This window comes from Onychostoma macrolepis, chromosome 16 (genome assembly GCF_012432095.1).
Source record: "Onychostoma macrolepis isolate SWU-2019 chromosome 16, ASM1243209v1, whole genome shotgun sequence".
Classification (NCBI taxonomy): domain Eukaryota; kingdom Metazoa; phylum Chordata; class Actinopteri; order Cypriniformes; family Cyprinidae; genus Onychostoma; species Onychostoma macrolepis.
The window spans coordinates 29,101,398-29,116,880 of NC_081170.1; the positions used below are offsets into that span (position 1 = coordinate 29,101,398).

The 15,483-nt window shown below is 41.9% G+C and overlaps 1 protein-coding gene across 1 annotated transcript; it reads left to right on the forward strand.

The window, feature by feature from the left end:
• The first annotated feature begins 756 nt into the window (after positions 1-756).
• LOC131522472 (retrovirus-related Pol polyprotein from transposon 412) lies at positions 757-4,140 on the forward strand. Its single transcript, XM_058747975.1, has 2 exons — positions 757-3,533; positions 3,594-4,140. Exons 1-2 carry the CDS (start codon positions 757-759, stop codon positions 4,138-4,140), a joined length of 3,324 nt encoding a protein of 1,107 aa, XP_058603958.1.
• The last annotated feature ends 11,343 nt before the right edge of the window (positions 4,141-15,483 follow it).

Here is a 15,483-nt window from a genome sequence, read left to right on the forward strand (position 1 = left end):
CTTCCATGGTTATCAAGCAGTACTTAAAGTCTTGGAAGCTAGGTGGAGACAAGCCAGCAGTGAGACTCTGGGGTATGTGAAGTTAAGTGGAAACTCACCTGAAGTTGTGCCTGCAGGAAGCATAGTGGTCTTGGATGGCTTTGTACACCTACATGGTCCCCACACAGAAAAGTGGGTGACTCTCGAGCCTCCATCTGTCCCTTTACCAAGTGGCCTGCTGATTGCAAACTGTTTGCACACTTTACCTAGAAAACGTCTCTCCAAACTGTCAGTTTTGCTGAGAAATGGAACGCAAACCGACATAAAAGTCCCTCCTAAAGTTGTGCTGGCAGAGATTCATGCAGTTCAAAGGGTCATGGACCAGCAGCACCAGAGTTCAGATGTCAAAGCTGATGAAGCATCACTTAACTGTGCTAACCTTACCTTCGAATTTGGTGACTCCCCCCTGCCCACGAGCTGGAAAGAGAGGATATCAAAATTGTTGAACTCCATGCCTGAGGTCTTCTCCCTGCACGACCTTGATTACGGCAGCACTGAAAGGGTCAAACATCAGATAAAGTTGAGTGACGGCACACCGTTCAAGCACCGAGCCAGACCCATCCATCCCCAAGACATTGACGCTGTGAGAAAGCACCTCCAAGAACTACTAGAGGCCGGTGTCAGTCTGAGTCTCCATTTGCATCACCCATAGTAGTAGTCCGTAAGAAGGATGGTACCGTGCGGCTATGCATTGACTTCCGGAAGCTCAACTCACAAATGATTAAGGATGCATACGCTTTACCAAACCTAGAGGAGGTCTTTTCAACACTTAACGGCTCGAAGTGGTTCTCTGTGCTCGATTTGAAATCGGGGTTTTATCAAATTGGGATGGAAGAAGCCGATAAGTGTAAAACAGCGTTTGTTTGCCCGCTTGGATTCTGGGAGTTCAACAGAATGCCGCAGGGGATTACCAATGCGCCAAGCACGTTCCAAAGATTGATGGAACGGTGCATGGGAGACTTGAACAGAAAACAGGTACTGGTTTTCATTGATGACCTCATTGTTTTTTCAAAAACTTTAGAAGAACATGAATCCCGGTTGCTGCAAGTTCTCAACCGCCTTAAAGAGTATGGGCTGAAATTGTCACCTGAGAAGTGTCGGTTCTTCCAAACATCAGTGAGGTATCTAGGTCATATAGTCTCACAAGACGGGGTTGAGACCGATCCGGCGAAGGTTGAGGCCTTAAAGACATGGCCAAAGCCAACAAACCTAAAGGAGTTGAGGTCGTTTTTAGGTTTTGCCGGGTACTACCGGAGGTTTGTGCGTGATTACTCCCAGATCATTAAGCCTCTCACCGACCTTACAGCGGGATATCCTCCACTCCGGAAGAGTGGTATTAAGAAACTGAAGGATGGAGGCTACTTCAACCCCAAAGAAGAGTTCGGAGATCGATGGACTCAAGATTGCCAGAGTGCCTTTGACTCCATAATCGGCAAGCTCACATCTACACCTGTTTTGGGCTTTGCTAACCCCAAACTTCCCTATGTGCTTCACACCGATGCCAGTACCACCGGGCTTGGTGCAGCTTTATATCAGGAGCAGGAAGGGCAGATGCGGGTCATAGCCTTTGCCAGCAGAGGATTGACCAAAGGTGAAAGTAGGTACCCTGCGCACAAACTAGAGTTTTTGGCGTTAAAATGGGCTGTCACCTCCAAATTTAGCGACTACCTCTATGGTGTAGAATTCACTGTCGTAACAGATAGCAACCCCTTGACATATATCCTAACATCGGCAAAACTTGATGCCACCAGTTACCGCTGGTTGTCCAGCTTGTCAACTTTCAACTTTAAGCTGCAGTACAGAGCAGGTAGCCAAAATCAAGATGCTGATGGGCTATCCAGACGGCCGCATGGTGAGCCTCTTGATGACCTAGTATCACAAAAGGAGAGAGAAAGGATTAAACAGTTCACATTAAACCATCTCATGGGGCCAGGAGTTGAATCATCTGTTCTCATGGCAGACACGATAAAAGCGATCTGTGAAAGGCATCAAGTGATTGGGTCATCTGAAAATCCCAGTTCCTCTAACTCCTCACTTACCTTGGTTGAATCCCTTACTCAGCATGAGGACGCTCTGCCAAATGAGTTCCAACATGAGGATGAACATGGTCTTCCAGATCTTCCACATCTTTCAGAAACTTCCTTGGCAGAGCTGCAGAGAAAGGATACGGAAATGAGGATTGTTATTAAAGGATTGGAGAGTGGAGTGAAACCCTGTAACCTGAGAGACCAACCACCTACCATGGGTTTGTGGTTAAAAGAGTGGAACCGACTCGAGCTGCGGAGTGGAGTGCTGTATAGGAGGCGGCAAGAGTGTGGAGCCTCTCGCTATCAGTTGGCACTGCCCACCACATTGAGAGACATGGTGCTACGGAGCCTCCATGATGATATGGGTCATCTAGGCATTGACAGGACCCTGGATCTCATCAGGTCAAGGTTTTTCTGGCCAAAAATGTCACAGGCAGTGGAAGAAAGGGTCAAAACTTGTGAGCGCTGTGTCCGTAGAAAAACACCCCCAGAAAGAGCAGCTCCTTTGGTAAACATCCAAACTAGCAGGCCCTTAGAGTTGGTATGCATAGATTTTCTATCCCTGGAGCCAGACCAAAGCAACATCAAAAACATACTGGTTATCACGGACCACTTCACGAAGTATGCCGTTGCAATACCAACTCGAAATCAAACTGCCCAAATCGTTGCTAAGAGCCTGTGGGACCATTTCTTGGTGCACTATGGGTTTCCGGAGAAACTACATAGTGACCAAGGGGCAGACTTTGAGTCGCACACAATAAAGGAGTTGTGTAAGGTTGCAGGCATTCACAAGGTGAGGACTACCCCATACCACCCGAGGGGCAATCCAGTGGAACGATTTAATCGTACACTCCTCCAGATGCTGGGGACACTGGAAAACGAAAAGAAGTCTCGGTGGAAGGAGTTCGTAAAGCCCTTAGTACATGCCTATAACTGCACTCGCAATGACACCACTGGGTACACTCCTTATGAACTCATGTTTGGGCGACAACCCCGCCTACCTGTTGATCTGGCTTTTGGATTGCCAGCGGACACTCCCATCAAGTCCCACTCTCAGTACGTACAAGATCTTAAGAATCTGTTGCGCGAGAGTTACGAGGTGGCTACTAAAAATGCTGGGAAGGTAGCTGAGCGTAATAAAAGAAGATTTGATAAGCGTGTGGTTGCTTCAACATTGGAGGAGGGTGACCGAGTTCTTGTAAGGAACGTGCGATTAAGAGGAAAGCATAAGCTGGCTGATAAATGGGAACAAGATGTTCATGTGGTTGTCAGAAAAGTTCGTGATCTGCCAGTATATACTGTCCAAACAGAGAGAAAAGGGGGTCCTCTCCGGACGTTGCACCGAGATTTATTGCTGCCTTGTGGGTTTTTGCGGCCAAGCAACTCTGAGGAACAACCAAAGCAGAAAGAAGTTCGAAGACCTCGAACCAGAGCTTCTCCTGATGATGAAGGGACAAAGGAGTCAGAGTTTGTTTCTGAATGCTAAGAGTCAGAAGATGAGCAAATTCTCTGTTATGTACCTGGAAGAACATTGGGCTCTGAAACTCAAACTATTACAGGCCTTGAGCAACCTCGTGTTCAAGAAGTTGCATCCGACTTACCTGTCCTTGATCCTAATAGGGAGAACTTACCTGCTCAGGAACCTGTGGAGAGTAACACTGAGGAACCTGTGGAGGGAGAATCGGATGAGCCTGAATCAAGTTGTTCTGAGCCAGATGTCTCAGTGGAACAAAGACCAGAACCAGAGGATTGCTCTAAGTTTCTTGATGAATACTCTACCCAAATGGTCGAGACAGTGCCAATCAATTCTGAGTTCGAGAGTAAAGAAGGAAATCTGATCTCAATTGAAAGGAGTTGTGTTGAAGACACTCAAAAGGAAGAAAGGAAAACTGAACCTAAAGACAATGTTGCCCCTAGACGTTCACAGAGAGAGAGACATCCCCCTAAAAAGTTTGAATATCCCCAGTTAGGGAATCCACTTACCTTAGTGATTCAGTCCTTGTTGCAGGGTCTAAACGAAGCTTTTAGTTTTTCTTTAGAAGAGTCAGTTGTTGCCCCTGTAATTCATGTGTAGATGCAACGGGACGTGCATATATTCCAGAGGGGAGGGTGTAACCAAGGTTACTATTACTCATATCGAACCTATGAAACAAAAAGAAAAGAACGATTTTCATATAAATATTTAATTACTTTATTTTGATGTTTAAGAAATTAAATATTGCTCAATAAATAATAGTAAATGAACAGACTAGAAAAATAAATAAGTTGAACCATTCGGATTAGCTCCGCCCTGAGTGGGTTGCGTCATCATTACTAGCGCGGTTAGAGAAGAGAGTCTCGTCACGGAGAAAAAAAGTGAAATGGCCGCTGAAGCAGTGATGCAGATTCATTTGCAGTTGTGAAGTTAAAGATTAAACTAGAAGTTGAGCTGATTCATCCGACGAAAACGGCGTTCGAACAGATTTTCTTGATTCATCTGAGATTATTTCTAATCATTAGCACTTTATTCTTGGTAAGTGAGTTCATAAACTACCTTAATTAGTTATAGTTTGTGTATTGTTCACTCTTTTGTGGTCTTAAATGGTACTGATCTGTATAATTCTTGAGGAATATATTTAGAAAATGTGATTTAAGTGGTAAGTTAAGAGTTTATTTGCTGCTAAAAATGTTTTATGCATATTTGTTGACTTCATGAGTGTAATGTGTGTAACACAGCTCACGTGGAGTTTTGCTAGCCATGTGGAACGAGCTATAAAAGCTAATTGAGCTTTTAAGACGTCATTTTCTTCATTTTTAGCCCATAGTTGTTTCTATTAGGGTTGAAAAGGGTGATAAGCACTAGTAAATGTGTATATATATTAATTTTGAAGAATTTGTTGTGATAATTGCCATTTGAAGTGTTAATGCTGTTTAAAGAGAATTAATTGTAATTAATTGTTTTTTTTCTGCCTTGTCTTTGCAAGGTTGGGGTTTTTTCCCTCTCTCTCTATTTTCTGTGTTTCCGGTCCTTGATATCTCTCCTTGAAAGTAACGAGGAGTTCTGAGTTGGAACTGTTTCTGCCGTCGGCAAGGAGTGCTCAACATTGGTGGAAACTGGTGGGCCAACCTGGTTTTCCTGAATTTGGACAATTTCATGTTTCATCGATGTGGTAGGACCACACGTATCATTTTTTCCTTCCCTGGACGTTATTGCAACTGTGAACAAGAAGTTTTTTTTCCCTCCTCTCCTTTAACTGAACGTAGAAACAGGACGGACACTGAACTGAGCTAAAGTCCTATTTAATTGTTTGAGTCATTTCTGATTCTGACTCTGATTTGGTGTGTCATTGATTGGACGGTTTATCTGAAATTATCTCTATTGCTGTTTCATTTTTTTATTTTATTTTCCCATTTTTTTTATTGAAATTTTTCAAAAAAAAGAAAAAAGTGAATACAAAGCGAATTGAGTTGAACAATTTAACATTTTGGTATTGAATATACACTTTGTTTAGCAATTATGTGAAAATAAGAAGCAAGAGAAGCAAGGTCGTTTAAAAGTAGATAGTTATCAAGCTAAGGAATTAGAGCAGCTAAATTGAGTGAACCAGAATTAACTAAATATCTAACTATATAAATAAATAACACACAGGGAGTCATTATTTGAGTAAAAAAAAATAGCTTTATTCCAAGGAATTTATTTCAAGAGGTTTCTTTTGTGAATTTATTGAAGCTGTCATTTTGTTTGTTTTTTTTGTTTTCCCCTTTGTTGTTGGTTTTCTTCAACGTTACACAAATTAATACAAGTATAAAAAAACCCTTACCTTTTGAGTATAAAAGAAAAAAATACTTACCTTTCGACTACAAACCTGTCTTTTGTGATTATTTCCCTTGTCTTGCTGCAATACTGGCTCAAGAGCGAACGTAGACTTCTGATCTGGTCCGAGACATAGTAAACACGTAGACTGTAGGACGAGTGCTACACCTGGAGCATACGATCACACCGGTGTGATTAGAACGTTCAGTGCGTCACGTCATCAACTGCTGAATTCAAATCTGCTTTCTGGCGCGGAGCCAGATCAGACGCGCGAGCGCTTGTCATATTATCACTTATTCAGTGTTTTCAACCATATAATGCTAATTTTAGATTTCAGACATTTAAATACACAAGTTCTAGCAAAACCATACATTTATAGTTTGTAAAATACACGCTGATGTCTATGGAAGCAGCAATAATGATCCTTACAAATTGATATCATATACAGATTGTGTAGATAACTTTAAAGTTTACTCTGCTCTTCTCCCAGTTTACTGGAGACTTACTTTAACGTGTTTCGGGAGGAGAGGATGAATTTACGTGTTGTAAATCCCACAGCTGGGATTCAGCGCGAACAAACATGGCGGCGCCCATCACACGGTATAGATCAACTAACACGCTCATTATAAAAGTGTTTAAACAACCAAATACATTTACTTGCACATATTTCAGAATCGGAATATCAGATATTTAAGAATATTGCGAGTATGTTTGTGAATATTAATATTAAAAAAAGGAAAAACTAAATAAAAGCAATCCATGTGTAATACAGCGCTATTAGGGCTGCGGTGTGTCACATGACAAGCATGACGCGTCGCCATGAAAACAATAAGGCTATAAGTTCTAAAATAACGGTCGCCTAAAAAAACTCACGCCGGGGGCTCAGCTAGAATATTTTAAACTCACGTGCGAAAGGGTTAACACAGCATATAATAGATTTTGCAGAGTTCTTTTTATACTGATCATTGTATAATGTATGATGCACTTCAGTGGTCATCTTTGAACACAAGACGACATATTCACTGGCTTCAATTCATATTCAAATGTATTCATTTTAAATATCCTAGTTATTTACAACAATACTTTGTACCTTTTTCATTAAATTATCAAGTTAGGCATTCTGTTCAGACCTATTTTTTTTTGTTCCTCGTGTCAAAAAAAAACATTGATAAAAGAGCTTTCATGTTTAAAGGTCCAATAGACTGGAATAATTTACCTGTTGATATTCGAGCTATCACGTCATTTAAGATGTTTAAACAAACTTTATCTTATTTTACTTTGAATTGTACGTGTTATTTTTGAAGATGGTATTGATTTTATATATATATATTGTTAAGGAAAATGAGCAATTGTCCTATTGCAAGTTTGCCTTTTTATTTCTTTAATACCTTTTTATTGTAACTACAAGTTATTATATGTGTTTGTTTATTAAGAAAGAATGTTATTGTATTCATTTTATTGAAAGTGGTTTATTAAGAAAGACACCACACATGTTATTGTAATCATTTTATTGAAAGTAGTTTATTAAGAAATACACAAAACATGTTTTTGTATTCATTTTATTGAAAGTGGTTTATTAAGAAAGAGACCACACATGTTATTGTATTTGTTTTATTGAAAGTAGTTTATAAAGAAAAACACAACACATGGTATTGTATTAAGCATTTATTGAGAAAGTGTTATAGCATATATCAATAGGAAGATAGCCAGGAAATAAATATGTATTAGCCAGAGCTTTAAGGAAAGGAATGTTACCGTTGAGTGATGTGTTGCGGACGCAGCGAAGGAGACATCTTAGAAGAAGGTCCCGGAGAAGAAAAATGAGAAAATGGAGGACTTTATATAGGAGTCTTCTGAGGGAAATTCAGGGAAATTCCAAAGACCTCATGACATCAAGACATTGGAATCCACCTGCTGTCTATAAAGGACTGAAGTACGACGAAGAGAATCAGATGCTGGTTCTGCGTGACAGCTCTCCGGTGCCAGCGGCCTTGCCAGAGATGCCTTAAGAAAATCGAGCTTGCAAACCTTAGTTTTTATTTCTGTTTTTATATTTTATTTGTAATGTATTTAACCTATATACAATAAAATTATATTTAATTATAACTAAGAAGCTCGCCTGCCTGAAGAGTCTGATTTATAGACTTGAGCAAGAACCGACCACAGAGAAGTCTTCTGAGACCTATTTTGTGAGTATGAAATTTAAATGCTTATAGGATAGGACAGATTCGACTTTCTTTACCTTACCTGAGAATAAATCAAATACGGTAGAAGGTGTATAGAATTTAGCACCGTAAAACAATATATATATATATATATTATATACGTTTTTGGCTTATGTTGTGAGCAGATACACTGATCGGTATATTTTGTATTATGTTTTGTTTTATATTTACCACTAGTTATTTTTTGATGTTGTGGTGCTTTTTTTATTTTATTTTATTATTTATTTATACTTTCAATGTTTGTGTTTTGTTGTTTATGGATGTAATGTTAATTTGTGTTTTGTTTTTTTGTTACTATGTTGTGATTGTGATGCATTGTGGGACCCCCTCGAAAACGAGATGGTACATCTCAAGGGATTAATCCTAATAAATAAATTCAAAAGACAGAAACACAGGGAGCTATAAAAGGGATGATAATGAGATAAACGAGAACCTGGTGTGAGTGTAGATGAGCTAACAAGCAGAGAAACAAGGGGGCAGAGAACAACAACAACAACAACGCAGACAACGAGCACGTGGCGAGCTGTCAAAACAAAGCCACGCACCCAAGACAACAATACACTGCACAGACACAGAGACCGTGTGTTGAACATTGACTAGTGTCAAGTCAGGTCACCTTTTATTTATATAGCGCTTTTAACAATGCAGATTGTGTCAAAGTAACTTTTCAATATCAAAATAGGAAAATCGTGTGTAAAGTGACAAGATTAAACACTCAATTAAACACTTAATTTTCAGTTAAAGGCATTTCATTATTGAATTCAATGATGTCATCATCCAGCTCAGTTCAGTTAAAATAGTATCAATCAAGTCGACGATATCGCTGGAAATTAAGTGTCTCCAACTAAGCAAGCCAGAGGCGACAGCGGCAAAGAACCAAAACTCCATCGGTGACAGAATGGAGAAAAAAACCTTGGGAGAAACCAGGCTCAGTCGGAGGGCCAGTTCTCCTTTGGCCAGACGAACCAGCAGTTCAATTCCAACTGCAGCAAAGTCAGATTGTGTGAAGGATTCGTCTGGTTCCCAAGGTCTTGTCCCAAAGGCCATCTAGGTGACAAGGTCTTCATTGGGGATCTGTCTATGGGGCCCATCTACGTATGTGTCCTGACCTCCGCTGACGTTCAGGGCTGTAGAGGTCATCTCTAGGTGCTGATCCACCATTTGATCTGGATACGGACTGGACCCGGGTGACTGCAGTAACCATCTGATCTGGATACGGACTGGATCGGATGGATACGGTGATCTCAGAATAAGAAAGAAACAGACTAATATTAGCGTAGATGCCATTCTTCTGACAATGTAACAAGTACATCGGGTGTTATGGGAAGTGTTCCCGGTTCTGTTTGACCTAATTAATGCAGCCTAACAATCGTTTAGCGGGTTTGAATATTAGAAGCATATTAGTGTGTTATGTGTATGCCAGGTTAAAGAGATGTGTCTTTAATCTAGATTTAAACTGACAGAGTGTGTCTGCCTCCCAAACAGTGTTAGGTAGATTGTTCCAGAGTTTGGGCGCTAAATAGAAAAAGGATCTGCTGCCTGCAGTTGATTTTGATATTCTAGGTATAATCAAATTGCCAGAGTTTTGAGAATGCAGTGGACGTGGAGGACTATAATGCGATAAGAGCTCACTCAAGTAATGAGCTGCTAAACCATTCATGGATTTTATAAGTAATTAACAAGATTTTAAAATCTATACGATGTTTAACAGGGAGCCAGTGCAGTGTTGACAGAACCGGGCTAATGTGGTCATACTTCCTGGTTCTAGTAAAAACTCTAGCTGCTGCATTTTGGACCATCTGGAGTTTGTTTATTAAGCGTGCAGAACAACCACCCAATAAAGCATTACAATAATCTAACCTTGAGGTCATAAATGCATGAATTAACATTTCTGCATTTGACTTTGAGAGCATAGGTCTGAATATAGATATATTTTTAAGATGAAAAAAATCTTAATTTAGCAGTGAGCTGACCTCACTGCTAAAAAAAGTCCAAATCATGTTTCTATTTAAATCTAGTGGTCTTGTAACATGGCTGACGAGACGTGAGACGTGCGGATCCATTCGCAAAGCTTTTATTAGGCAGAGACGTGGTCGTACAGGCAGGGTCGAAACAATGGCAAACAGGTATGGCAGGGACAAGACAAAGAGTAATACTAGGGCAAGCAAAGGTCGACGATAGGCGAACAGAATCCGGTGGGCAAGGCAGAGAGATAATCCAGGGAACACGGGCTAGAATCAAACACGGGAAAACAATCCAAGACAGGCAGGGGAACAATAGGAAAGCTAACAGGGGCTCTGAGAGTTGCTACAGCTAGGGGAGCAGTAAACGCAAACAATACTCGGCAGAGAAAGTCCAAGGCTTATAAAGCGTGTGTGATCAGTATGTGTGTGGGATCAGGTGTGCGTGTGATTAGTGCAATGAGTGATTGGTGACAGCTGTGATCAGTGTTGGATGATGGGAAATGGAGTCCATGTGATGTGTGGTGTGAAAGTCCATGTGGTGAGCGAGTGACCTCTGGTGGTGAATGGACGGAAGTGCAGACCAGATTCGTGACAGAGCCCCCCCCCTAAGAGCGGCTTCCAGACGCTCCACACAATCTATAATCCAGGAGGGAGGTGGAGTGGAGGCGGAACAGGGGGAGGGATGGAGGGCCAGGTCCTTGTGGAAGCGGAGTGATCTGGGACCGAGGTAGAGCCGGAAGCCAGGGTGGAGCAGGCGGGACTTGAGCCCACCAGGGCGGAGCAGGCGGGACCTGAGCCCACCAGGGCGGAGCAGGCGGGACTTGAGCCCACCAGGGCGGAGCAGGCGGGACTTGAGCCCACCAGGGCGGAGCAGGCGGGACTTGAGCCCACCAGGGCGGAGCAGGCGGGACTTGAGCCCACCAGGGCGGAGCAGGCGGGACTTGAGCCCACCAGGGCGGAGCAGAAGACCACCAGAGCCAGACAGCAGACCACCACGGCGGCGCAAATAGAGCAGGAGCCCACCAGGGCGGCGCAGAAGACCACCAGAGCCAGATAGTGGACCACCACAGCGGAGCGGGTGGAACAGGTGGAGCAGAAGACCAGAGCGGAGCAGACAGACCCGAAGACCACCACGGTAGAGCAGATAGAGCAGGAGCCCACCACGACGGATCAGGAACCCACAGCAGAGCCTGGGAACTAGGGAGAATGGAGACACAAGGAGGAGACAGAACATGCACAGACACAAGGTCTGAGGTAGGGAACATAGGAAGTTCATAATTATTTTCCATGGTGGCAACTGAGCAGGTAGGCAGTTCACAGTCAGCCACCATGGCTGGGCCAGATCGGGCCGAGAGTTCAGAGATGGCCTTCTTAGCCATGACAGAGAGTTCAGGGACAGCCCTTTTGGCTGCGACAGGACAGGCAGAGGATTCACAGACAGCCTCCATAGCCGTGACAGGGCAGGACGAGAGTTCAGGGATGGCCTCCTTGGCCGAAACAGAACAGGACGAGGAATCAAGGACGGCCTCTGTGGCCGTGGCAGAGCAAGACGAGAGTTGGTGAGTGGATACCACTGACACCTCCGGAGGTTCTGCAGCGGTTGCCGCCACCTCGGGCAGTTCTGCGGTGGTGTACGCAGCCCAAACGCAACACAAAGCGATTCCCATCAGGGGAAGTGCCTCGGACAGGGGAATATGCATAATAACAGGAGGGTTAGAGTGAGTTGATTTGGGGATACCAGCCGTGCGTGCAGACACCAGCGGTACATCCCTCAAACTAGACATCAAATTGGGATAGTGGAAGACTGACCTTGATGATCTGGGTGTGTCAGCCCGGACGTGACGTGACTCTGGACGGTCAGCTGAGACGTGCTGCTGGGACTCTGGACGAGCAGCTGTGACGTGCTGCTGGGACTCTGGACGAGCAGCTGTGACGTGCTGCTGGGACTCTGGACGAGCAGCTGTGACGTGCTGCTGGGACTCTGGACGAGCAGCTGTGACGTGCTGCTGGGACTCTGGACGAGCAGCTGTGGCTTGACTTGACTCTCTGACATGAACTGTGACTTGACTCTTTAACATCAACGGAGACTTGACTTGATTCATAACTGGCAGCAATGACATGACAGGGTGTTGTGGTGGTCGCCATTTTGTGAACGGGATCTGGTGCGTCCGCCATTACCGTATTAGACGCGGTGTCGCGTTCCTCTTCTGCAACACCCACAGTGAACAAAGAGCCAGCACACAGTAAAGCATAGTCCAAAAAATCCGTTAAACTGCAGTTAAATTTCCCCTCAGGTAAACATAACTTGACTGGCTCGCTCAATCCAAAACGGAAAATGTCCTTTAATACAACCTCATCAAAGGGAATCATATACGCTAACTCACAGAATTGAGTGACGTACTCTTCGATGGATGAACTCCCCTGTCGTGGATCGAGCAGCTGGTAGAATGGGTCCATAGCTGACCAGGGTCCGTTAGAAAAGCTGCTGGATCCTCGTGTGGCCGAGTATTCTGTAACATGGCTGACGAGACGTGAGACGTGCGGATCCATTCGCAAGCTTTTATTAGGCAGAGACGTGGTCGTACAGGCAGGGTCGAAACAATGGCAAACAGGTATGGCAGGGACAAGACAAAGAGTAATCCTAGGACAAGCAAAGGTCGACGATAGGCGAACAGAATCCGGTGGGCAAGGCAGAGAGATAATCCAGGGAACACGGGCTAGAATCAAACACGGGAAAACAATCCAAGACAGGCAGGGGAACAATAGGAAAGCTAACAGGGGCTCTGAGAGTTGCTACAGCTAGGGGAGCAGTAAACGCAAACAATACTCGGCAGAGAAAGTCCAAGGCTTATAAAGCGTGTGTGATCAGTATGTGTGTGGGATCAGGTGTGCGTGTGATTAGTGCAATGAGTGATTGGTGACAGCTGTGATCAGTGTTGGATGATGGGAAATGGAGTCCATGTGATGTGTGGTGTGAAAGTCCATGTGGTGAGCGAGTGACCTCTGGTGGTGAATGGACGGAAGTGCAGACCAGATTCGTGACAGGTCTGCAGAGGTTTTTTATTTTTTATTTTATTGATTTTTTATGTTATATTTATGGGTAGAGGACGGGTTATGAGATGAGATATAAATTAGGAAAAAATAATAAATATTAAATTAAAATTTATATTAAAAATAATAAACTTAACAAATAATATATTTTCAGTTTTTCTGTGGATATTATTTTCTTATAGCACAGCTCACACTCAAATGCCATTCCATATTTGAGTCTAATACATAATTGCCACAGGACAGAAATTTCAAGTACATTTTCTGTCATACTCTCAGGAATGTAATATAAAACAACAATGCAGGAACAACCATATGTTTTCTCTGGGCAAAGGCATTGTCTCAGTGTGGATAGAAGGCCAAAACGTTTAGAAGATGCATTTTCAAATTTATCTAGATTGATATGGATGTTGACTAATATTTGCATTAATAAATCTGATGACACTACTTACTCTTGTTACTTTTACTTTTTAGTTACTATATATATATAAGTATAAGATATATGGGTGTATGAGTAACAGGACTGAAAGTAACAGGATTGAGATTTTAGGATAAAATGATCAAATACATATAATCTAGCCACATGGAGTACATGCTAATATTATGAGAATACTCAACAAATTATAGTGATTCACCAAATATTTGTATTTTTAAAATAAACCAGTAACATCTAAGAAATAATTGAAGTAACAGAGTTTATAAAGACGCTCCCAGCCACCGTTACAATATCATCAAATATACAGAAAAGAGAATAAGACCACATGCTTTCGGTAATTTCATTGCCTTCAGAAGATCCAGATGTTGCAACATTATGTTGAAAATGTGTCTTGTGGAATTTTCCCAGTTTTTTAGAAAGGGGAATTTGTTAGGGTAACAGGACTGAGTGAAACTAAACTGTGACACAACTAAAATGTGTGTTTTATCCAAAATATTATACATATATTTTGAAGTAAATGTGTTTAAAGTACAGGTGGGGTATGAAGGTACACAAAAATGCTAAATAAAAATTATTTCTGAAGGATTTTAAACATTATATTTCATGTTAAAATGTAGCGTTGGACACTGGAGACATGCACAAATGCTATATTTTCATTGTTTTAGGCATGGGCGTCGCTAGGCCATTTTTAGGGGGGCTTTAGCAGCCCTCCTAAAAATCTTGCGATTCTTCCCCTTTAAATTTCAAATGAAAACGGCAGCAGACTTCGGCTCCTCCGCATCTTTCTGCGCGTTCTTCAATCCACAGACTGCGGTGGCTCAGAGGAGAGGACAAGGTGTGTGTTTATCGATAGATTGTTATAATATCGACATCTATGCAGTTCTTTGTCATAAATACAGTTTACAAACAGTCATGGGAGAGCAATCGGTTTCCAATCTACTGTAAAGTTTTCGCTGCATTCACCACTCATCACACCACAGCTGTTTCCTTCAGCGAAAGCCCTTGACACATATGAACGCATACTTTATAAAACGATCACGTTATTGCTATTTTCATTTGAAAATTTAGCTTTCAATATAGAACATAATATTACAGTGCATGTGGCATTAACTACCATACAGTTATGCATAGAAATGATTAAAGACAGTGACCGACAGCACTCAGTCATTGCACTCATTTTAATTGCTTATCAGAGTGATTGACAGAGATTGAAACATTGTGTGTGTGTGTTTTGTATTAATTTAAAAATAATAATTTTTATTGTTTGAATTGAATTCATGTAGAACGTTTCTACAATTTTTTGTACAAATTTTCAATCAATTTTTTTGTAAATATTTATTTATTTTTTATTATTATACCCTCATTGGGGGCTGAGCCCCCCTAAAATGAAAATCCTAGAATCGTCCCTGGTTTTAGGTATTGTTAGAATCTAACTCTTAACAAATACCAAGATCGGCAGTCAGGTTTGTTCGGATGCACAAAGAAGAGAAACCTTTCGGGTACCCGGGAGGCAGTGATTAAAGACAAGACTCAAGTGTCCCGTTTAACCAAAGCTCAGCATTTATTAAGTCATCGGGGAGTATATATACGAAACGAGAAGTTACACCATTGGATGATCACAAGATCTTATCAGACACAGACATCTAAATTATCTAAATATGGAACAATGTCTCTTTAGCAATCAAGGCCAAAGTTGGGGACATATGCAAGCTCAGCACACATCAGCACATCTTCTTGGCAAAAGGGCACAGAGTGTTTCTGCTAAAATCTAACAGTGGCCACTTTAAGACACCGTAATGTCTTACCTCTAGAACACTCTTGTGCAGATTTAAGAATCATGTATGTATACTCATTACATCATCAATAATCAACAAATCATTGTTAGCATATAATTAACCATTAACTCTGATCTGTGTTAATCAATAAATCATAAACATATACTCAAGAATTA